Source organism: Somniosus microcephalus, chromosome 17 (genome assembly GCF_052327205.1).
Source record: "Somniosus microcephalus isolate GS21.2 chromosome 17, FLI_Smic_1.0, whole genome shotgun sequence".
Lineage (NCBI taxonomy): Eukaryota > Metazoa > Chordata > Chondrichthyes > Squaliformes > Somniosidae > Somniosus > Somniosus microcephalus.
This window is the reverse complement of record NC_141003.1, coordinates 77,081,913-77,106,846: the sequence shown is the minus strand read 5'-3', so window position 1 is coordinate 77,106,846 and position 24,934 is coordinate 77,081,913. Positions and strand designations below refer to the sequence as shown.

At 41.1% G+C, this 24,934-nt stretch overlaps 1 protein-coding gene across 2 annotated transcripts in view; it reads right to left on the bottom strand.

Moving 5' to 3' along the window:
• The window catches only part of usp6nl (USP6 N-terminal like), a 258,160-nt gene that overhangs the window by 45,389 nt on the left and 187,837 nt on the right, over positions 1-24,934 (bottom strand). For both annotated transcript variants that reach the window (XM_086010705.1, XM_086010704.1), the window contains exons 9-10: positions 13,256-13,304; positions 9,877-9,997 (exon numbers count right to left, since the gene is read on the bottom strand). In XM_086010705.1, coding sequence (XP_085866831.1) covers positions 9,877-9,997; positions 13,256-13,304 — 170 coding nt within the window. The remainder of the gene's footprint in view (positions 1-9,876; positions 9,998-13,255; positions 13,305-24,934) is intronic.

The window sequence follows — 24,934 nt, the reverse complement described above, 5'->3', positions numbered from 1 at the left end:
TAAAGGGGAGGGGCCTTGTGCAGCGCGATCTGGGGCCCAGCTGGGCCCCCGGGGATCGGGAGTGCAGGCAAAAGAGCCCAGCCCCCAAGAGGAGTGCCGGGCTCTTGGAGCGCAGCCGGCACTCCACGGGGGGTTGGGGAGGCTGGGGACGGGAGCGCAGGCAGGTGCTGGCAGGCAGCCAGCAACAAAAATGGCCGCCCCGCACCTCGCCTTTAAATTGCGCCTCCCCGGCCGCAGGTACGCCCCCGACCCTGTCAGACATAGCGTCCGGCGGTAAATCAGGGGGCGCTCCCGAAGATCGCGGCCGGGGTGTGAGCTGGGTGCTGCACACACCAATGACATCATCGCCAGCGGCACAGCGCTACCGGTTAGCGCCACCACTAACCTCCCGCTGAATTTTGCGGGAGGAGTGGGCAGTGCCGCGCCCAGGCGCTAGTTAGTTTGCGCCCCACTTAGCGCGCTAACAGGTGGCGCTACCAACTGAATTTTTCCCCCAATGTGTTTAAAATGCTGAATACTTCACCCATAAAATCCCATCTAGACAAGAGCCCATACTTTGTGTACACTTAAGGGCAGTGAGCAAGAGTGGGCAAACACAACTGGAGGCAATATCTAGGTCACAACTGTCTGTGCTGATGTCCGATAGAGACCTCGCAGCAAGAATCACCAGTATGAAACAATTTTGGGATCCTAGCAAATTCACTCACCACTCCCTGCTAAAAAAACGCACAATCTTAGGATCATAGTTCCTTTATGATCGTGTTGTAAATCACACAAGATGCAATGTCTCAAACACAATACCGAGTGATCTCTGGCTTGGATGCTCGTAAATAAATGCCCACCAACCCCAGTGATGAGTAACGTTGACAGGAAGTGGGTGCAGCTTCATGCAGAAAGGTGCTCAACATCTCACTGGGCTCATCATTTTAAAATAAAAAGCTGCCCTTGAGCACAATACAAACCATTACTGAATTTACAGAAATTGCCAGATTCACTCCTGAAAAAGAATCCATTAGTAAGTTCCCTGTAGTTTAATAAAAAAACAATTATATTTATGGATAGCTGTTGGACTTCTATTTGGAAGTTTTGTTTAAATTAAATTGTTGAAGTTGCAATAAATGAGACATTGGGTGAACACAGCTGGATATTTGAAAACTATCAAAAAGCAGCCCCAAAAGCATTTACACAGCATCTTTGAAAGCATTGGATAATTATAATTTCAACACTGACAAACTTTACTAAACCACACCATATGTACAGAGAAATCTTAGTCTGTGAAAGATTATGGTGTGCGCTGAGATGCAGATGTGTCAATTTTAGCAATCTAATGATACACGAAAATTGTAAATTATATTTCAAGAAGTTCAAACTACAAGAAAATATGAATTTTCCTCAATTGAAAATTATTCTCACAACAGCCATTCAATAATCTCCAACTTTGTTACACACTTGAAATATATTAAACACTGCTTAAAAGTATTACACTCTTCATGGAATCATAAATAAACCCCATGTACAGTACTGTGTTAAATGGCAGTGACCATAAAATACATGCAAATAAAACATTCAAAATAAAATTAATTTAAAATCATGAAATTGTTTTTTGACAAGCTACATAGAATCTTACAGCACAGAAGTAGACCATTCGGCCTGTCATGCCTGTGCTGGCTCTTTGAAAGAGCTGTCCAATTCGTCCCACACCCCAGCAAGTACATGTCCAATTGCCTTTTGACAGTTTCTACTGAATCTACTCCCACCACTGTCAGGTAGTGCATTCCAGATCTTAACAAACCCATCACAAAAAAATTCTAATTTCCCTTCTCGTTCTTTTAACAATTATTTTATACCGGTGACCTCTGGTTACCGACCCACTTGCCAGAGGAAACAGGTGCTCCCTACTTGCTCCATCAAAACCTCTCATAATTTTGAATACCTCTATTAGGCCTGCTCTTAACCGTCTCTGCTTTATTACAAAAAGTATTACAAAGTATTTACAGCACAGAAACAGGCCATTCGGCCCAACAGGTTTACACTCCAGACGCGTCTCCTCCCAGCCTACTTCATCTAACCCCATCAAAATATACTATTCCCATCTCCCTCATGTGCCTATCTAGCTTCCTCTTAAATGCATCTATGCTATTTGCCTCAACTACTCCTTGTGGTAGCGAGTTCCACATTCTAACTACTCACTGGGTAAAAAAGTTTCTCCTGATTTACCGATTAGATTCATTAGCTTGAACGAGAACAATTCCAACTTCTCCAATCTCTCTACATAACGGAAGTCTCTCATCCCTAGTATCTTCCTGGTAAAGCTCTTCTGTACCCTCTCCAAGGCCTAAAATCCTTCTTAAAGTGTGGTGGCCAGAATTGTACACTCCAGCTGAGACCTAGCAGTGATTTGTAAAGATTTAGCATGAATTCCTAGTTTCTGTATTCAATTCCCCTATTTACATATCCAAGTATCCCATACGCTTTCTTAACCACCATAGCAACTTGCCCTGCCACCTTCAAAGATTTGTGAATATGCAGCCCCAGGTCCCTCGGCTCTTGGACCCCCCTCAAAACAGTACCATTCTCCATGTTGTTCCTCTCAACGTGCATCACTTCACATCTATCGACATTAAACTGCATCCGCCATGTGTTTGCCCATTTCACCAGTCTATGTGCTATCCTGCTCACTACTTACTAAGTTTAGCATCATCTGAAAACTTTGAAATTGTACTCCCTATACCCACCTCCAGGTCATTTATATATAACAAGAAAAGCAATGTTTCTAATCCTAACCCCCTGGGGGACCCCACTGCATACTTCGCTCCAATCAGAAAAACTTGCGTTCACTACTTCTCTCTGCCTTCTATCCCTTAGCTAATTACATACCCATGTTACCTCCGTCCATTTAATAGCACGTGGTTCTATTTTCCAAGTAAGTCGGTTATGTGGTACTTGATAAAATGCCTTTTTAAAGTCCATTTTAACACCTCCTTTCTATCTATTTTTATCCTATACAATATCTCTACTCCCTCTTCCTCTACTGTGACATAAACTTCATCCTCATCTTTTGTGAACAGATGCAAAGTACTAGAGTCATAGATTTATACAGCACAGAAAGAGGCCCTTCGGACCATCGTGTCCACGCCAGCCATCAAGCCCTATCTATTCTAATCCCATTATCTAGCACTTGGTCCATAGCCTTGTATGCTATGGCGTTTCAAGTGCTCATCTAAATGCTTCTTGAATGTTGAGGGTTCCTGCCTCTACCACCCTTTCAGGCAGTGAGTTCCAGATTCCAACCACCCTCTGGGTGAAAAAGTTTTTCCTCAAATCCCCTCTAAACCTCCTGCCCCTTACCTTGAAACTATGACCCCTGTACTGAGGGGAAAAGTTCCTTTCTATCTACCCTATCTATGCCCCTCATAAATTTGTGCACCTCAAATCAGGTCCCCCCTCAGCCGTCTGCTCTGAGGAAAACAACCCCAGCCTGTCCAGTCTCTCTTCATAGCTGAAGCGCTCCAGCCCAGGTAACATCCTGGTGAATCTCCTCTGCACCCTCTCCAATGCAATCACATCCTTCCTATAGTGTGGCGACCAGAACTGCACACAGTATTCCAGCTGTGGTCTAACTAGCGTTTTGCACAGCTCCATCATAACCTTCCTGCTCTTATATTCTATGCCTCGGCTAATGAAGGCAAGTATTCCATATGCCTTTTTAACCACCTGTCCTGCTGCCTTCAGGGATCTATGTACATGCACACCACGGTCCCTCTGATCCTCTGTCCTTCCTAGGATCCTACCATTCATTGTGTATTCCCTTGCCTTGTTAGTCCTCCCAAAATGCATCACCCCTCACTTTTCAGGGTTAAATTCCATTTGCCACTGTTCTGCCCAGCTGACCAACCTGTCTATATCGTCCTGTAGCCCGAGGCTTCCCTCCTCACTATTTACCACTCCACCAATTTTCGTGTCATCTGCGAACTTACTGATCATACCTCCTACATTCATATCTAAATCATTAATGTACACTACTAACAGCAAAGGACCCAGCACCGATCTCTGCGGTACACCACTGGACACAGGCTTCCAGTGACAAAAACAACCTTCGACCATCACCCTCTGCCTCCTGCCATTAAGCCAATTTTGGATCCAATGTGCCAAATTGCCCTGGATCCCATGGGCTCTTACCTTCTTGACCAGTCTCCCATGCGGGACCTTGTCAAAAGCCTTACTGAAGTCCATGTAGACTACATCAACTGCACTACCCTCATCCACACACCTAGTCACCCCCTCAAAAAATTCAATCAAATTGGTTAGACATGACCTCCCCCTGACAAAGCCATACTGACTATCCTTGATTAATCCTTGCCTCTCCAAGTGGAGACTAATTCTGTCCCTCAGAATTTTTTCCAATAATTGCCCTACCACTGATGTTAGGCTCACTGGCCTGTAATTCCCTGGTTTATCCCTACTACCCTTCTTGAATAATGGTACTACGTTAGCTGTCCTCCAGTCCTCTGGCAACTCCCCTGTGGCCAGAGAGGTTCTGAAAATTTGTGTCAGAGCCCATGCAATCTCCTCCCTTGCCTCACACAGCAGCTTGGGATACATCTCGTCTGGGCCTGGGGATTTATCCACTTTTAAGCCCGCTAAAACTGCTAGTACCTCCTCCCTCTCAATACTAATTCATTCAAGTATATCACAATCCCCCTGCCTGATTTCTATGCCTATATCGTCCTTCTCCATAGAGAGCACAAATGCAAAATATTCATTTAAAACTTCACCCACATCTTCCGGCTCTGCACAGATTGCCACTTTGGTCCCTAATGGGCCCTACTCTTTCCCTGGCTATCCTCTTGCCCTGGTTATCATCTTGCCCTTAATATACTTATAAAACACCTTGGGATTTTCCTTTGTTTTGCCCGCCAGTGTTTTTTCATGCCCCCTCTTTGCTCTCCTCATTTCTTTTTTAAGTACCCCCCTGCACTTTCTATACTCCTCTAGGGCTTCCACTGTTTTTAGTCCTTTGTATCTGCCAAAAGCATCCCTTTTTTTCCTAATCTATTCTTGTATATCCCTTGACATCCAGGGTTCCCTGGGCTTGTTGGTCCCACCCTTGACCTTTACGGGAACATGCTGGCATTGTACTCTCTCTATTTCATTTCTGAAAGACTCCCACTGCTCTGATGTGGATTTTCCTACAAGTAGCTTATCCCAATCCACTTTGGCCAGATTTATGGGTTCAATTTTATGTTACCCGCTAATCTTTTTTCATACTCTCTCCTTGACCTTCTTGTATCCTTTTTTCAATATCCCCCAGGACTCTAATCAGCCAGGTTTTTGACTGTATTCTGTCCTTGACATTTGTCATGAACCTCCTTTTTCTGTTTTATTTTACCCTCCAGGGAGCTCGAGCTTTGGATGCCCCATCTTTCCTCCTTATGGGAATATGCTTGGTTTGTACCGGAACTATCTCTGCCTTGATGCCTGGCGTTGCTCATTTACTGTTTTTTGGCCAATCTTTGATTGCAGTCTACCTGTGCGAGATCCCTTCTCAAATTACTGAAATTGGCTTTCTGCCAGTTGGATATTTTCACTGTTGATTTTTCGATGTCCCTTTCCATAATTACTTTAAACCTAATTACACTATCACTATTACCCAGATGTTCTCCCACTGAAACATACTCCACTTGCCCTACTTCATTCCCTAGAACTAGATCCAGCACTGCTTCCTTCCTCGTTGGGCTAGAAACATACTGATTATTAAGAAATTTCTCCTGGATCCCTTTCTTCTTTGGAATTCTACCCCTTCCTTGCCCTTTACACACTGTTTTCCCCCCCAGTCTGTATTAGGGTAGTTGAGTCCCCTACTATTATTGCTTCATTATTTTTACATTTCTTTGAAATTTTCTTAGATTTTCTCCTTCTCACTATTTGGGAGTCTGTAGTAAGCACCCAGCAATGTAAAAGCTCGTTTTCTGTTCCTTAACTCTAACCAAATAGATTCAGTCTTCGAACCCTATAGTATACCATCCCTCTGTGGGACTATATTCTCCTTGATCAATACTGCCACTCCCCTTCCCTATCTATCCCTCCTGAATACATTGTAGCCAGGAATATTTAGTTCCCATTCCTACCCATGTTTAAGGCAGGTCTCCCTTATAGCCACTATAATCATTACCCCATGGGGCAACTTGTACCTGCAGCTCATCAACCTTATTTGTAACACTCCTCGCATTATCACATATGCATTTAAACACCATGCTAGTCAGCTTTGCTTTGTTCCTCTATCTAATTCCTGCTCTTTCTACACTTTTCTTTATTCTGTTGCTGTTTGTCCCTCCTAGTTTTATATGCACCATGTCTCTGCTCTCTTCTGCTACATCCTGGTTCCCCTCCCACTGTTTAATTAGTTTAACCCCCACCACAGCACCAGTTAACCACCCCGCAATACATTGGTCCCAACCCTGTTCAGGTGCAACCCATCCGGCTTGTACAGGTCCCTCCTGCCCCAGAACTGGTTCCAATACCCAAGAATCTGAAGCCCTTCCTCCTGCACCAATCCTCCTGCCACACATTCACCTGCACGAGAGTCCTGTTAACATACTCACTCACTTGTGGCACATGAAGTAATCCAGAGATTACCACCTTTGAGGTCCTTTTCTTTATTCTTTTCCCTAGCTCCTGAAACTCTGCCTGAAAGACCTCAACCCTTTTCCTCCCTGTGTCACTGGTTCCAACATGGACCACAACTTCTTGCTGTTCCGCTTGCTGAATGGCCTACACCCGTTCAGTGCTAGCCTTGAGCCTGGCACCAGGAAGGCAACATACTATTCGGGACTCAGGTCTGCGGTTGCAGAAATGCCAGTCTATCCCCCTGACTATCAAATCCTCAATAACAACTGCATTTCTACACTTTCTTATACCCCCGCTGTGCAGCCGAGCCTCCCATGGTGCCTTGGATTTGCTTCTGACTGCACTCCCAAGGTGTCATCACTCTCTCTGGTATTCAACTCTGAATACCGGTTTGAGAATGCCACACTCCCTGGGGTTTCCTGCATTGCCTGCCTATTCCTCCTAGTCTGCCTGGTGGTCACCCACTCCTTCTCATCTCTCTCTAGCTGCGGGGTGACCAGCTGTCAGAGAGGGAAAAATGACAGCAACTTGGGACAAGTGCAAAAAAGAACTGGATAGCTGGCTCAGACTTCAGAATTGGCTGGCAAATCAAATGGTCTATCTTGGATTATTTTAGTTCACACTGGAAACGTTCCAAGTGCCACAGCTTTGAGATTCACAGCACATTTGAACTTCATCTTGTGTGGCAACTAAAATGATCACTTTGGTTATTGCTGCCCAGATAATGCTAAAGCTTTAAACATTTCCAATTAAACCATTATGAAGACATTTCAGAAAATTGAGAGATTTATGCGATCTATTACTTTACTTTTAATGAAATGCTTTCCTTACAGATTTTGATCAAACACTATAAAAATAATCTAAAACTTATAAAGCATTGCATTCTATGGCCTTATCTTCCCTTCTTTCTGATTGGAGTATTCCTTTGTCACAATGGTGAAACAAGATTATGAGAAAACTTACCAATGGCACCAGATGGTTTTCCATTAGTTCAACATCCTCCCTGCCATCAAACTCTGGGGAGAGCCACAGGTCTCCAACTATGTGCCTACTATTCACAGCATAGCAGAAACTGGGAATCTGCTGTGCAAGGAATCATGGTGTAACTTTTGTAGTTTTGTAAAAAGAGAAAGTGTTTTTATAATTATATTATGGAGGTAACAAATTCCCTAATCAGGTCAGTTTCATTTTGACTTCAGTAAACGTGAGTCTACTGCATCTGTCACAGTACAACTTACTACCTGAGAAATTGTTTCAGATCACATTTGACAGGAATATGTAGCTGCAATTCTCATTAACTTTTTCAACTCATCCATATGCAATATAGATCCATTCAACAATGGCCAACTCTTCATTCACTTAACTTCTAAAAGTTGGCAGTTGTAACTATCTGGTGAATAATTGATGCACAGGATTGTTTTTGAGCTCAGTAAATTCATCCAGGGATTCAGATTACATCATACATCACAGGAGTGAATCTAGAGAGATTCATTAACCATCACCAGAAACCTAGCATAAGACTATTCCTAGATACTGATTTTTAAATTATATACCATAGTACTGTTCTTGCTGGAGGCAGGTTTCACTGCAGACACGAACTGCCAGGATGATTCAATCTGTTGAATTTGGCAATGTCTTTACTGAAGGGCAATGACTGAAATATCCCAGATGTATCAAGAAATAATTTAGTCAATAGTTAAAAAACAAACTATTATATAACATTCAGGTAATGGCTTTATGCAATAAAAGGTACACAAAGTAACATGTATTGCTTTTGCCTTTATGTGAGGAGTATTGTAGCATTTACATTCAAACTTTTGAAGCAGTGACAGTGTGAAAGACTGACACTTGAGAAATTAATTAATGTCTCCTGAATCAAAACCAATTGTGTCAAATTTCCTCGAGTTCTCTCTCACCCCCAAAATCCTGGAGGATATTTTTCTGACTGGTCAGTACGGATTCTGGGAATCAAGTAAAATGGTGGGAAATCTACCAGTTTTATTTTATGTGCTTTAATATGAATATTTAACACGGCTGAGTGGCCTGCCATGTCATGTGCTTAGCAGGGACCAGATATTTTGTAGAAAGATTAACTAGTTTTCTGTTGCCATTTTAATTCCTTATGCTGCCTTCTTTCCCAATCCCATTATTTCTCCATCTCTGGCCTCTGTTATGCTTACAGGTCTTCCCAAAGCACTTCAGCTCAGGCTTCACTCCTACCATTCCACCCACGTGCTCCAGCTCTGCTGTGTCCCAGTGAGGTGTGCCAGGAGTACTCCAGTTCTGGAGCCAATCTGGCCTTAACTGAACCAAAGCCCCTTCCAAATGGAACCTCTTTTTCCTTCCAGCTTCAAGCCCCGCAGTTTCCCTCTCACTTGTGCATGTTACAGCAGCTCCTGAATCTATTGCAACACAAAGCGGGCCCCAATCTATTTTAACAGCATCAGGAAGCTCATCATGCCCACAAATCCCTCCCCACTCAAATTGAGAGACTGCTCTCTCTCAGCCCAATCTTTGGGTTCCCAGTTCTCTATTTATAAGTTTGTACACCTGCTGTTTATAAACCTGCTGGACAATGTCTCCTCTGCTGGCTTTTGCCGCTCATCATGCAGTACCAGTACCCAACTTAAGCAAGTTAACTACTATTGTGCTGCAGTCCCATGGCTTTTAAATAGTAAAAGGTATAAATTAAGTAAATAAATAAAGAAACATGTGTGAGTAGCACAGAAAGTGGAAAGACTGGAGGAAGCACATTACTTTCTTGCATCTAAAGAATGGAGTCCTCAACAATGGTGGGGGAAAGAATGGCCTAGTTGAATAGGAAATTGCCAAGAGAAGGGCATTGAGAAGTGGGTGTCTCTGAAAAGCAGAGAGGGCACAGGAAGGTGTACTTGGTGATGAGATCGCATTGTAAGTGGTAGAAATTGGAGATGATGATCTAGCAGATGGGGAGGTTAATGAGCTGGAAACTGAGCACAACAGCACCCCTATTGTTGAGAGAGGAGCGTTGGAGGTGAGGCGAAGACACTGAAAGGCCCCGTCAATCACAGACAAGCAAAAACCTGTAACTTGGTGTTTTGGTGCTTAGTCAGCTATCCATGTACAGTCATGGGGTGGGACTGACCATAACTGATGCAAACAAGGATCTCAAAATTGACTCAATCGGGTCATTCTTTTTTTTCCCAATGGCAGTCAACAGATTTCATTTTGGTTTTTAAAAAAAAATGAAAATGTCTGGAAATATCTTACCATGCATGCTATGTTTTGGGCCAGACAGTAGTCTAACGAGTGCCCAGAAGGCATCCTCCTCATTTAGATACATAAGAAGCAGTGCAGTGATCTGACTCATTCCCTGGCAGTAACCTACTTCCTGCAATTGAACAAAATGAAGTTACAACAGTCGTTTAGAGGAAATTTATTAATTTCCCTTTACAGAAATGAATGAAGTTACGGTATTTAATTCATACAATTTTATTTATAATTAAATAATTCTTATCAATGATTTATGAAATATAAACATTTGGAAAAGGAACCAATGTAAAAAGACCAGTTATTGTCAATTTCCTTTCCAAATCTAATATACAGTATACTGAAATCGCAGAGCTTCAGAAAATGCAGCAGTTTGCGGAACCTGTTTCTGCAGTCAACATAACAATAGTACCAGAAGTGTTACTGGCTGTCAAAATGTGAAGATCTGTAAAAAGGTAGCGGTGCAAATACATGCATTTTGCAACAAACATGAAAAGCACAGTTGGACATGTATTGTCGAATGAAATTGATGCACTTTTCCCTAGCACTTAATTTACAAACAGTGTGATATTTCAACTATTGAGATATCAAATTGCTACCACAAGTCAAAAAAATAATTAGGAAGGTAATGAGAAACTACAAAATCAAGGAATATAAAAAGCAATAGTAAAGCATTCTACAGTCACAAACAGCAAAAGAAAAATCAGGATATGGCCACTAAGGGATACACACGATAAACTCACAGGAAATGACAGCGAAATGGCAGAAATATGAAATAATTACTTTGCCTCAGTATTTACCAGGGAAACATGGTGGACATGACATTAGAGGAAGAGATCAAAAAGGATATAAAGACATTTAAGATAGAAAAAGGGGTCAAAATCCTGAAACTCCCTTCCTAACAGCGCTGTGGGAGTACCTTCACCACACAGACTAGCGGTTCAAGACGGCAGCTCACCACCATCTTCACAAGGGCAACTAGGGATGGGCAATAAATGCTGGCCTTGCCAGAGGCGCCCAGGAACGAATAATTTAAAAAATCAAATTGAGAGAGGATAAAATCCCGGGTTCGGATGGATTGCATCCGCACATATTAAAAGCAGTTAGGGAAGAGATAGCAGAGGCACTATTACATATATATAAAAATTCATTAGAAAAGGGAATAGTGCCAGATGACTAGCGGACAGCTAATGTGATTCCAATATATAAAAATGGAGATAGAACAAGTCTAGGGAACTATAGACCAATTAGTTTAACATCGGTGGTAGGAAAGGTAATGGAATCCTTAATCAAAGATGTAATAGAAAAACATCTAGAAACTGAAAATATAATGAAGAGTAGTCAGCACAGATTCCAAAAGGGAAGGTCATGAATAACCAACCTTATTGAATTCTTTGAAGTGACAGAATTGATAGATATGGGTATTGTAGTAGACATAATATATTTGGATTTCTAAAAAGCCTTCGATAAGGTACTGCATAACAGACTCATGACTAAGATCTGAATATGTGGAGTCAAGGAACAAGTAGCAGAATGGCTAGCAAGCTGGCCATAAAACACAATAGGGGTTAAAGGTCAAATTGGCAAATGGTGCGCCACAGGGATCGGTGCTGGGACCACTGTTGTTCACCATTTACATAAACGACTTGGACTTGGCAATCAGAAGCACAATCTCAAAATTTGCAGATGACACCAAATTTGGGGGTGTAGTTAATACAGAGGAGGACTGCGACAAAAAACAGGAAGCCATGAATAAACTTGCAGAATGGCTGTATAATTTGCAAATGTACTTCAATATAAATAAGTGAGAGGTAAAACATTTTGGTAGGAAATATAAGGAGACCACATACTCCTTGGAAAAGAAGTGTCTAAATGGGGTAGAGGAAGAGGGGGATCTGGGGGTACAGATACACAAATCACTAAAAGTAGCAACGTACAGGAAACTTTGGTTTCCTACCGGCAAAATTCAGGAGTCGGTTCACTAAGTTTTTTTTCTTTTCGTTGCTTTTTTTTCCACCAGTCAGGCTCTGCAAGGTCTAGCTAAAGCTGTTGCTTAGCTACAGAGATGCTTGCAAGCTACGGCCGACTGTTTAGAAGCAACAGGGTTTGTTGCTAGATACGGAGCTCAAAAGCTTCCGTATGTTTTAACATTAGCGCTGGTTTGTCCGGCGGTTTTGATGTGACGGCAACAGCTCGGTCCTGTCGGTGCCGGATATCACAAAGTTTCCTGTAGGGTAATAAGGCCATAAAAAAAGCAAACAAAGCACGAGGGTTCATTTCTAGAGGGGCAGAATTGAAAAGCAGAGAAGTAATGTTAAACTTAAATAGAACCTTGGTTGGATCACACTTGGAGTACTGTGAACAGTTCTGGTCTCCATATTATAAAAAGGATATAGAGGCAGTGGAGATGGTACAAAAAAGATTTACTTCAATGATACCAGAGCTGAGAGGCTATACCCATCAGGAAAGATTGACTGGTTGGGGCCCTTTTCTCTATAAAAAAGACCGAGGGGTGACCTGATAGAGGTATTTAAGATTATTAAAGGGTTTGATAAGGTAGACCTAGAGAAAATGTTTCCACTTGCAGGCAAGACCAGAACTTGGGCCATGATTATAAAATAGTCACTAATAAATTCAATAGGAAATTCAGGAGAAACTGCTTTACTCAGAAAGGTTAGAATGTGAACCACCACCCCCCCCCCCCCAACAGAGTAGTTGAGGCAAATATCACAGATGCACTGAAGAGGAAGCTAGATAAACAAGTGAGGGAGAAAGGAACAGAAGGATATGTTGATGGGGTGGGATTAGATGAGGAGGGGCAGGAGGAGGCTTGTGTGCAGCATCAACAACGGCATGGACCTGTAGGGCTGAATGGCTTGTTTCTGTGCTATAAATACTTAGCAAGTGAACTTCAGCGAAGTTATTGGGCGAGGTAGATCAAACTCCAAAAGATTCCATCTCATCTTCACTCCACAAAGCAAAGATCTAATTATTAACATTGACATGCTTTAAGGTATGGTTTCTGCAGTGCAATTCATGAATTTTAGTCACACAATTAATATTCTTCTGCCAGTATTATATTTTTCAAAAAATGGGAAACACCAAGCAAAAAAAAAATTCCCCTAGATTTTCCTTCAAGTATCCTCTGCATTGAATTGTCCCCTTCCTGCCACCACCCTGCCTTCCAAAATCAAGAGTTTCAACAATCATTTTACAGAAAAAGTGTGACTGCTAGAATTGTGCACTGTGAAATCAAGGCTAAATAATAGGAAAAGTTTTCAAAATGAAAGCTATCAGTAATCTTAAAGGCAATGTGAACCAGAAAGATAATGACCAGTTTTGAAAACGATGTCTACAATATTGAATACAAAAGACATACCGTGTTATACATGGAATAAGCAGCTAAAACATGGAACAAAGCTTGCTGCCTGTAGGAGAGATGGAAAGAAATTATTTATCAATTTCGTCCTGCGCCATATTGAATACATACATACTGATTCAGGACACATTACTTAAGTCTGAAGGCATCACCTAGAATTCAGGGTGTTTTCAGGTGTGTAAATGCTCCATTTGTACACATGTGGCAGTGGCTGAAAAGTTAAGCAAAATGGACACTTGCAAAATGAGACATTTATGGATGGTTCCTAAAGAACAAGCAAATTTTGCCATCTGAACTGTATCTAACACGGGGATCACAAAGGGAGGATTGTGTCTCGCAACTGAAGGCTCCTGTCCTGAGAGAGGCCTGTTCCCTGAACCTAAGCCATGGATATGCATTGTAAAGGACAAACAGTCAACACTGAAGAAAGTCTTGCAGACATTTCTTAAACTTCATCGCCAGCTTCATGGCGTCTCACCTACCAAATCATCCTTCTCATTCCTCAGTTCAGTCTTGGACAACATATTTAAAGGTATGGCTCTCATTAGCTCCTTGCCATACTGCTCCATCTTTGGGTCTACTACCACTCAGCTTCACTCCCATATTCAGGAAGTGATTATTACAGCACAGACCCCTGGTAACCCCTTGCAGATCCCCAATTGTGCAGAGATTCCAGAAAATCACTGATTTGGAGTATAACAATATTAACCACCTACCTGACATATTAAACAAACTCCGAGCATCTGAATTCATGTATGCAACCACTATAGAATAGCAGATAGTTTATTTGGTAGACAATATATTTAGCGTATCAAATTTCAATTGGAATATTTGTGTTTTACTCGGACTTCAGTCAGATTCGTGTAGATCGCCACTCTAGTGTCTCAGTGAAGCAAAAAAAAAGTTGCTTAGGGCAGTGTACTCAAAACATTTCAGGACATATTTACTTCAGGAAGAAAACTTTCAGGGGGTACTTCATACACAGTACATTTGTAAAGAAAACCAATAACTCCAAGTGAGTCACTAAGTTGCAACACACTCATGAGCAACAGCAAGAACAACGCTGATTCAGCACAACAACTAGCATCACAAGAGAACGCAGCAGCTTTGAATACAGTACTAAGATCAGTTTTGTTTTACAGAACGTACACATGCTCAACCTTTTTGGAACTTTCCATCCAAGATTAATCTTGCCATTAAAGCCTCATTTAGCCTCTTGTTTCATAAATTTTTACATGAGGCCAACAATGTAATTTGGAAAAAGGGGGAAGGAGGAAAGGGAATATCGACTGAGTGGAATAGAAAGTTTTACTGAAAAATACCACACTATTTCATAGCCATAATACTCTTGGATTGTATTAATCCATCCTCAGCTCAATGTGTGTTACATCTGCACTATACATCTCTGTCCACAAAAGTATTAAATCATAAGTAGTTCAAGAAGAAGGTCCACCACCACCTTCTCAAGAGTAACTTGGGATGGGCAATAAATGCTGGCCTTGGCCTTGCTAGCAATGCCCGTATCCAGAGAATAAATATCTTTTAAAAAAAAACAATCCACCTAATGATATGGGCACAGAAGAAGCCAAAATCAATCAGTTGTTCTGAATACGTTGCACTTTTTAGCCATTTTTATGGTTATTACTGAGATTTTACTCAGGTACCATTAATCAAAGTAAATTTGCATCATTTAATTGCTGCATTTTGCCTTTGAAAACAATCTATTTTGAAAACTTATTGAACCTCAATACTAGAAACTTAAATTTCAGAAATGTTAATGCATTCTATTACTATTTCCCAAACTTTGAATGCGTCATCATTAGCAACATCTCCATTGAACTTACAAGCAAAGTATTCCCAAATGACTGATAGTACCTCCACAGGGACACTTGAAAGTAACCTTTCCAAGTTATAAGTGCTTGTGAACATCTGTAGTGTCAAGCCAGGAACACATTAGAAAGGACAATAAGACATTACATAGGGGAGCAATATGAAAGATCAGCGCACATAGTCTACAATTGCTTTGTGGGAGGACAGTGAATTGCACAGAAAATCTTAACAGGTTAAATAGTTAAAATAAATTTCATGCACTTGACTATGTAAAGTACTGAAGCATCACTTTGTAAATATTGAGGTCAGAATAAAACATAGCCTTAGAATCATGAAAGGTAAAAAAAGATAATTAGACACTAGTTTAAAAGTCACTGCATTTAGACAAGTCGAAGTCATTTGCCAATTGCATTTAATAATAATTACAGACTTGAGCTGCAGCTTGTGTTGAGATATGATCCCCACCTCTTCCATGCCCCTCCCCCCAAATGCTGCAGGATGAACAGTTTTTCTTTTTAATGCTGCTGAAGCACTGTTCAATGAGCAGACTTTTTACCAATGCTATAATTTGAGAGAAAAACACAATTACAAATAATCTGCCGCCCTTATGCGGTCTGGCCTATATGTGACTCCAGACCCACAGCAATGCGGTTGACTCTTAACTGCCCTCTGAAATGGCCTAGCAAGCCACTCAGTTGTATAAGGTGGCTCACCACCACCCTCTCAAGGGCAATTAGGGATGGGCAATAAATGCTGGCCTTGCCAGCAACGCCCACATCCCATGAACGAATAAACAAAAATCCACACAGCTCCAGACTGCAATCAACTGCAGATGCCTTTATTCACAATGGTGGACTAGACTGCTTTAATCTCAAGAGGCTTAGATTTGAAGTCTTTAAACAATATGATCTTAAATAAAAGTTTTATTGGATTAGTGCTATTTCTAGCCTTCAAATTGACAGCTATTGTAAAGATTTCAACTAAAGGAAGTTTATTGTCATTATAGTTTCTATTCTCCATATCAATGCCTTTAATTTACTTCATATAAACCATTTATTAAGAAATAAAACTTAATATAAACCATTTATTAAGAAGTAAAACAATCAAAATAAAATAAAAAATACCAAATTTAAATACATTTTTCACAGGCAAAATCATGAAGTGCATCAATGACGTTAAAAATTAACAAAGTCATTGTATCAAGACTTAAGTACTGAAGAAAAGAAATTAAATAGAACACGATGTCATTAAAAAAAACCTCAATTTTATTTCCTAACATAGTAACTAAAATAAAAAATTTAACTTTTTAGGTAGCATCTTCAAGAAATACACGGAGTAACATTTTCTAAATTCAAATTCAATTGTAAGAAACAGTTTAAAAATACAATTACAACTTTGCAAATCTATTGCTTTACAACAAAGCACAAATCTATAATGTCACTTTAATCTAAAACCAAGTTCTTCAAATGCCAGCCCCAAAGTTTATCGAGTTAAATGAGTCAACCCTTATCTAGGTTCAAGACAAAATGTTATTATATTCAGCATTTGCCAAATTACAAAAGTGATAGTGTAACTAGTTCCAATTTTCCTATCAGCATTTTAACAATGGAACAAATCTGTATGAGCTGCAAAAGCTAAATGTCAATCTTTTCATTAAAAACAAAGGCCAGTTTTTTTTAAAGTGGCAACGTAATTTAAAATTACTTTTTAAAGTTAAAGTTATTTTGTCCAGAAACAGTTAAATTTTAATAAAAATTGATGGATTCAACAAATGAAGATTTTAAAGAGTCCAAAATCTGAATGAAGCACACGTTTCACAAAACCCATTCAGCCATAGCATATGAACAGGCATAGACGGTTAGTGAAGTGCATTCACTTTAATTAGACATACACAATTCTTGGAATGGAATAGTTTTAAAGAAATAATTTCTGAGGACAAATTGCAGCATATCCATGCATCCTTCTCAACCTGTCTGCACCAATTAACATGACTGACCACACCATTCTCTTCCAACACCTCTCCTCCGTCGTTCATTTGGGTGGGACTGCCCTCGTCTGATTCCATTCTTAACTATCAAGTGGTAGCCACAGAATCACCTGCTATGGCTTCTCCTCCTGCTCCAGCACTGTTACCTCTAGAGTCCCACAAGGATCTATCCTTGGCCGCCTCCTATTTCTCATCTACATGCTGCCCCGTGGCAACATAATCCGAAAACATATCAGATTCCACATGTATGCCGACAACACTCAGCTTGACCTCACCACCACCTCTCTCGACCCCTCCACTGGCCTCTAATTTGTCAAGCTGCTTGTCCGACCTCCAGTACTGGATGAGCAGAAATTTCCTCCAACTAAATATTGAGAACACCGAAGCCATTGGCCCGTATTTTCTGATCGCAGGCCCCCTGCGGACGGAGGCCTGCGATCTGGAAAAATCTACGCCCTCACCTGAGGGCACCCAGGACGCACACGCTTCTGCTCCTGGGCCTCTCCAAACTCCAAATGTGCAGGGCCCACGTATCCCAGAGGTGCAGGCAGTTCACAGCGTCCCTGGGTTCACATGGGCCATATCAAAGAAGGGAATCTCCCTTCATACACTTGACAGGAAGACCTGTCAAATATATGAATGGAGGTCACTCCAAAAACAGTAAAACTTTAAATAAATTTTTTAAAAATCACATTTTTTTAAATGACTTGGAATTACAATAAATTAATTATTTTAAACAAAAATCTAATTTTTTGAAAAAAATTGAAGTTTTTTTACAGGGCTAAAAATAAACTTACCTTTGATAAATCAGTGAAAATTTTTAAAATTTGTTTTACTTTTTTCCACTCTTATCCTGGTAAAAGCAGGCCGTACACCTGCTTTTACCAGGCGTAAGAATTGTAAGGGTTTTCTGCGGGCGGAGGGTCTCCAAAAAGCAGAACTATCCGCCTGCAGAGGCCCTTCTCCAGGGCAGCCGGAGGATCTGTCAAGGCCATTCTTGACAGATTGGAAATGCCGGTTTTCAGCACATGCCTGAAACCGGCATTTCCGATGTCCCTACGGTTGGGTACACAGCGCGTACCCAGCCGTAGGGATTGGAATATCTGGACCATAGTCTTCAGTCCCCGCCTCAAACTACCTTCCCTAGACACCAACTCCATCCATCTTCCTGGCAACTGTCTAAGGCTGAACCAGACTGTTCACAACCTTGGTGTTGTATTTGACCCCAAGATGAGCATCCAACCATATATCCTCTCCATCACCAAGACCGCCTACTTCCACCTCTTATAACATCGCCTGACTCCGCCCTTGGCTCAGCTCACCGGTTTCTGAAACCCTCAGCCATGCCTTTGTTACCTCTAGACTCGACTATTCCAATGCTCTCCTGGCTAGCCTCCCACATTCCACCCTGCGTAAACTTGAGCTCATCCAAAACTTTGCTGCTCGTATCCTAACTCGCACCAAGTCCCTTTCACCCAGCACCCCTGTGCTCACTGACCTACACTGGCTCTCGGTTAAGCAATGGTTCGATTTTAAAATTCTCATCCTGGTTTTCAAATTCTTCCATGGCCTCGCCAGCCGTACAACCCTCTCCAAGATCTCTGCACTTCTCCAATTCTGGCCTCTTGCGCATCCACAATTTTAATTGCTCCACCATGGGCGGCCGTGCCTTCAGCTGCTAGGCCCTAACCTCTGGAATTCCCTCCCTCAACTTCTCCGCCTCTCTACCACTCCTCCTTTAAGACACTCCTTAAAACCGACTTCTTTGACCAAGCTTTTGGTCATCTACCTTAATATCTCCGTATGTGGCCCAGTGTCAAATTTTGTTTCTTCGCGCTCCTGTGAAGCGCCTTGGGACATTTTACTATGTTAAAGGAGTTATTTTAACGCAAGCTGATGTTTTCTCTCCCTTCACTTAAACTTTGGATGTTGGATTTAATACCTAATTAATTTCTCTCTTAGTCTACACTTAAATGGAATAATTTAATGATTCTAATTTATTAAGTTTTTACTGATGCAGCTTAAAGGACTTTGACGATATCTTTGCACCTGCCGATTATAAATTAAATAGTAAAATACTTAGAAATAGCATTCGCATATATATATATATATATATATATATATATATAAAATATATATATATATATAAAATAAATCATAACATAGGGATATCATATTTATATCCTAGCTAAAAGGAGAAAAACTAACTAGGGAACTCCTATTCTTCTGTTTGGACGAGTAAGAAACCTCAACACAGACACCACTCAGACTCAATGGAAAGTTACAAGAAAATTCAACGACTCTGTTGACTTCCATTTGACAAGTAAGTGCAAGTTTCCTAGCTCATGCAAAATAGTTTGGGTTAGTTTGCGACAATCTTTTGTAGGGACCATTTTAATGTCTATATTGAAAAATTGTATCCCTCTCAGGCAATGAAAAAAATAAATATTACCAGTGATTCAGAGTAACAGATCATGCAGTTGTTTCTGGTTTCAAAGTTGCTAAATCTGCAATTATACTTTGCATCGATGCTAAAGCTGTCATATAAATCCAAAGTCAGAGCTTCAGTGACTCCAGATTTGTACTACTGCTTCTTCTTAGCATCAAAGCAAAGTGAAACCACTTCACACTGATGCTAAGGTTGTAAAGGCACCCTAAATCACATAAGTATCAGTGAATTTCGGAAATGTTTTTCAGGAGGCATGCATCACGTCAGCCAAAAGTCACCTTAAAATTACACAATCACTTCAACAGAATGTAACCTGGCCCTCTTGCTGACACATCTGCCCAGCTTATTCTGCAGGTTGGATCTGGCAACAATGGATGGCTGTTTATGTGTGAGTTGGTGTGGTCACATTTGTGACAATGGCAGCCCAGCTGGAATCTTCCTGATGCAGGCCAACAACAGGGAATGGTGAAGTGACCTAAATGCCGCTGCCAGCTCCCAGCAGTTGGAAGAACTACTAGAAAAATGTCCTTGTAAGGGAAGGCTTGCTGCTTCCGATAGGATTGTCCCCAATGGCACCCTACTTGACAGAACCAACCCTGTATAGTAAATGGGTATTAGAGAATAATGCCTAGACTCACCACTCCAGGATGTGTTTTTGCCAAAAAAATTACAACTGTGTTCAGATGAATAGCTCTATTAATTGGTTCAAAACAATGTACTGTATTGTGCTTGATCCTAAGTGCTGCCTTCTTCCTCTGTCATACATATTTCAGTAGTTCAAAATCAAGCTGATAAGTGAAAATCCATATAGGAGATGTAGCAAATCACCACTTCAGGAGACATAATGGACACGGCACTGCTTATTTCACTTGAATGGTGCCTTTTGAGATGCCAATCATGAGAGATGTCAACAGTCTAGACTGATGCATCTTCTCATCAGGAAGATGTAAAAAGATAAGAGTAGCTTGCAAAGGTTTAATATAGTGGCTGGGCAAGATTAATATTTCAGGAGAAAAGATTTATAGTGTGACATTCATCTTTTTATATCAATAAGATTTTGTGGCCAACGAGCCAATCAACAGAAATAAAATCAGAAAATGCTGGAAATACTCAGCAGGTCAGGCAGCATCTGTAGAGAAACAGAGTTAACGTTTTAGGTCGATGACCCTTCGTCAGAAGCCAAACAGCAGCTCTGGATGAAATACCTGAAAAGACTGCACAAACAGCCAAACGAACTCCCCTGTTCCACCTGAGTTTCTAATAAGGCTCTAGCCTAGAAGAGAATTGTGTCAGAATAAATTACCTTTACCTCGATCTATAACCTAACGCCATTTATCTCACATCTGCACACAATATAAATGAATTGCTTGGAAAGATTTGGAGGAAGCTTTGAAAAACTATATACCCAATTTGTTGGGAAGTGACATCAATATTTTACTTGCTGAGTTATTTGTCAAGTTTACTTGGAGTAACCAATTATCAAAATAGTGTCAGATACAAATTTCTTGGAACCAGAGTCAGGTTGTCACCAAATATAATTACTAAGCTGTAGAAAAGGCTTTTTTGGGATTGCTTATTGCCAATTGCAAAGTCAGAAGAAAATTTCAAAATATGTAAATTCACAACCTTTAAAATATGGATTCACATCAATCACCTAGTATCATTGGCTAAAGGACAATCAGAGGCACTATAATGAAAGCTTCCTTCAGATAAATTTGTTCAGAATGGACTGAAATCCCACTGATCTTTTTATTGGAGTTGACCTGACGAGAAGAGAACCTCTTTTCTGTGAAGTAACTGGAACAAGCTGAACTCCTCTTGAATGCAAAGAATGAATTTAGCACTTCCACGTCATTCCCTTCACAGAACTTAACATCTCTAAAACAAACTATATAACAAAGAAACAAAACATTATCTGGTCACGGTGTGGCCCTAAGAGTAGATAGTGATATGAAGCCATCTTACATTTAGAGGGAAGTTCTTACAAAGTGTTTATAGCACAGAAACAGGACATTCTGCCCAACTGGTCCATGCCAGTTCTGTCCTGCTCTCGGTTATTGTGCGCAATGCCCCATAGAAGGAAGGCTTACAGGAAGATGTCCTTACAACTTAGGTTTTGAGCTTTATTGAAAGTTTTGAGCTCTGAGGGATAGATACTGTTCTCTGCAACCGAGAGCGTGAGTCCCGAAGGCTGTATTGACTGCCAGGTGCCAGGGTTAAGGGCATCTCCTCTGGGCTGGAGAGAAACTTGGAGTGGGAGGGGGCGGATCTAGTTGCCATGGTCCACGTAGGCACCAATGACATAGGTAGGACAAAGAAAGAGGTTCTGCTGAGAGAGTATGAGCAGCTAGGGGCTAAATTAAAAAGCAGAACCACAAAGGTAATAATCTCTGGATTACTACCTGAGCCACGAGCGAATTTGCATAGGGGAAAAAAAAGATCAGAGAAATGAACGAGTGGCTCAAAGACTGGTGTGGGAGAAATGGGTTTCGATTTGGGGGGCACTGGCGCCAGTATTGGGATAAGAGGGAGCTGTTCTGTTTGGGCGGGCTTCACTTGAACCATGCTGGGGCTTGAGTCCTGGCAAATTGAATAACTAGGGCTGTAGAGAGGGCTTTAAACTAAATAGTGGGGGGGAGGATCCAGGTGAGCGGGAAAATAAAAAGTCAATGAGAAATGAGAAAGCAATAGAGCAGGATAGAGATGGGGGAAATAATAACCAGAGTGTGACAGGAAGGGACAGAACATTTAAAAATAAGAGTGCAACAGAAAATGGGGCCAAAACAAGGAAGAATGGTAAAAAGACAAAGTTAAAAGCTCTATATCTGAATGCACGCAGCATTCGTAACAAGAAAGATGAGTTGACGGCACAAATAGATACAAATGGGTATGATCTGATCGCCATTAGAGAGACGTGGTTGCAAGGTGATCATGGCTGGGAACTGAATATTCCAGGGTATTTGACAATTCGGAAGGATAGCCAGAAAAGAAAAGGAGGTGGGGTGGATTTGTTGGTAAAGGATGGGATCAGTGCAGTGGTGAGAAGTGATATTGGCTCAGAAGATCAAGATGTAGAATCGGTTTGGGTGGAGATAAAAAATAATAAAGGGAAAAAGTCTCTGGAGGGCGTAGTCTACATGCCCCTGAACAGTAGCAATACTGTTGGACAGAGTATAAATCAACAAATAATGGAGGCCTGTAAAAAAGATACGGTAATAATAATGGGTGATTTTAGTCTCCATATTGATTGGACAAATCAAATTGGCCATGGTAGCCTTGAGGAGGAGTTCATAGAGTGCATCCGGGATGGTTTCCCAGAACAGTATGTAATGGAACCAAGCAGGAAGCAGGCTATCTTGGATCTTGTACTATGTAATGAGACAGAATTAATAAATGATCTCATAGTAAAGGATCCTCTAGGAAAGAGTGATCATCGCATGGTTGAATTTCAAATTCAGTTGGAGCGTGAGAAAGTTGTATCTCAAACCAGTGTCCTGATCTTAACCAAAGGCAATCACAGTGGCATGAGGGCAGAACTGGCTAAAGTGGAGTGGAAAAATAAATTAAAGGGTAAGACAGTTGAAATGCAGTGGCGGACATTTAAAGGAGATAATCCATAACTCTCAACAAAAATATATTCCAGTGAGAAAGAACGATTTTAAGAGAAGGGAACACCATCCGTGGCTAACTAAGGAAGTAAAGGATGGTATCAAATTGAAAACGAAGGCATACAATGTCACCAAGATTGGTGGGAGACCAGACGATTGGGAAATTTTTAAAAACCAGCAAAGGATGTCTAAAAAAAGAGATGAATTATGAGAGTAAACTGGCAAGAAGCATTAAAACAGATAGTAAGAGCTTCTACAGGTACATAAAAAGGAAGAGGGTAGCTAAAGTAAACATTGCTCCCTTAGAGGATGAGACTAGGGAGTTAATAATGGGGAATGGGGAAATGGCAGAGACTCTGAACAAACATTTTGTATCTGTCTTCACAGTAGAAGACACTAACAACATTCCAATAATGGATAATCAAGAGGCCACAGGGAGGGGGGGAACCAAAGACAATCACTATCACTAAGGAAATAGTACTTAGTAAAATAATGGGACTAAAAGATGACAAGTCCCCTGGACCAGATGGCCTGCATCCCAGGGTCTTAAAAGAAGTGGCTGCAGAGATAATGGATGCATTGGTTGCAATATACCAAAATTCCCTGGACTCTGGAGCGGTCTCAGCGGATTGGAAAACCGCAAATGTAACGCCCCTATTTAAGAAAGGAGGGAGACAGAAAGCAGGAAACTATAGACCAGTTAGCCGAACATCTGTCGTTGGGAAAATGCTGGAGTCCTTCATTTATGAAGCAGTAGCAGGGCATTTGGAAAATCAGAATGCAGTCAGGCAGAGTCAGCATGGTTTTATGAAAGGGAAATCATGTTTAACAAACTTGCTGGAGTTCTTTGAGGAGGTAACGAGCAGGGTGGACAAAGGTGAACCAGTGGATGTGGTGTATTTGGATTTCCAGAAGGCATTCGATAAGGTGCCACATAAAGGTTACCACATAAAATAAGAGCTCAGGAAATTGTAATATATTAGCACAGATAGAGAATTGGCTAACTAACAGAAAGCAGAGGTCGGGACAAATGGGTCATTTTCCGGTTGGCAAACGGTAACTAGTAGGGTGCCACAGGGATCAGTGCTGGGGCCTCAATTATTTACAATCTACATTAATGACTTGGATGAAGGGACCGAGTGTAATGTAGCCAGGTTTGCAGATGATACCAAGATGGGTGGGAAAGCAAGTTGTGCAGAGGACTCAAAGAACCTGCAAAGGGATATAGACAGGCTAAGTGAGTGGGCAAACATTTGGCAGATGGAGTATAATATGGGAAAGTGCGAGGTTATACACTTTGGCAGGAAAAATAAAAAAGCAAATTATTTAAACGGAAAGAGATTACAAAATGCTACAGTTCTGAGGGACCTGGGGGTCTTTGTGTATTTAACACAAAAAGTTAACATGCAGATACAGCAAGTAATCAAAAAGGCAAATGGAATGTTGGCCTTTATTTCAAAGGGGTTGGAGTATAAAAGCAGGGAAGTCCTGCTACAACTGTACAAGGTATTGGTGAGATCACACCTGGAGTACTGCATACAGTTTTGGTCTCCTTATTTAAGGAAGGATATACTTGCATTAGAGGCAGTTCAGAGACGATTCACTAGGTTAATTCCAGAGATGAGGGGTTTGACTTATGAAGAAAGGTTGAGCAGGTTGGGCCTATACTCATTTGAATTTAAAAGAATGAGAGGTAATCTTATTGAAACATATACGATACTGAGGGGGCTCGACAGGGTAGATGCAGAGAGGATGTTTCCCCTCGTGGGGGAACCTAGAACTCGGGGGCACAGTCTCAGAATAAA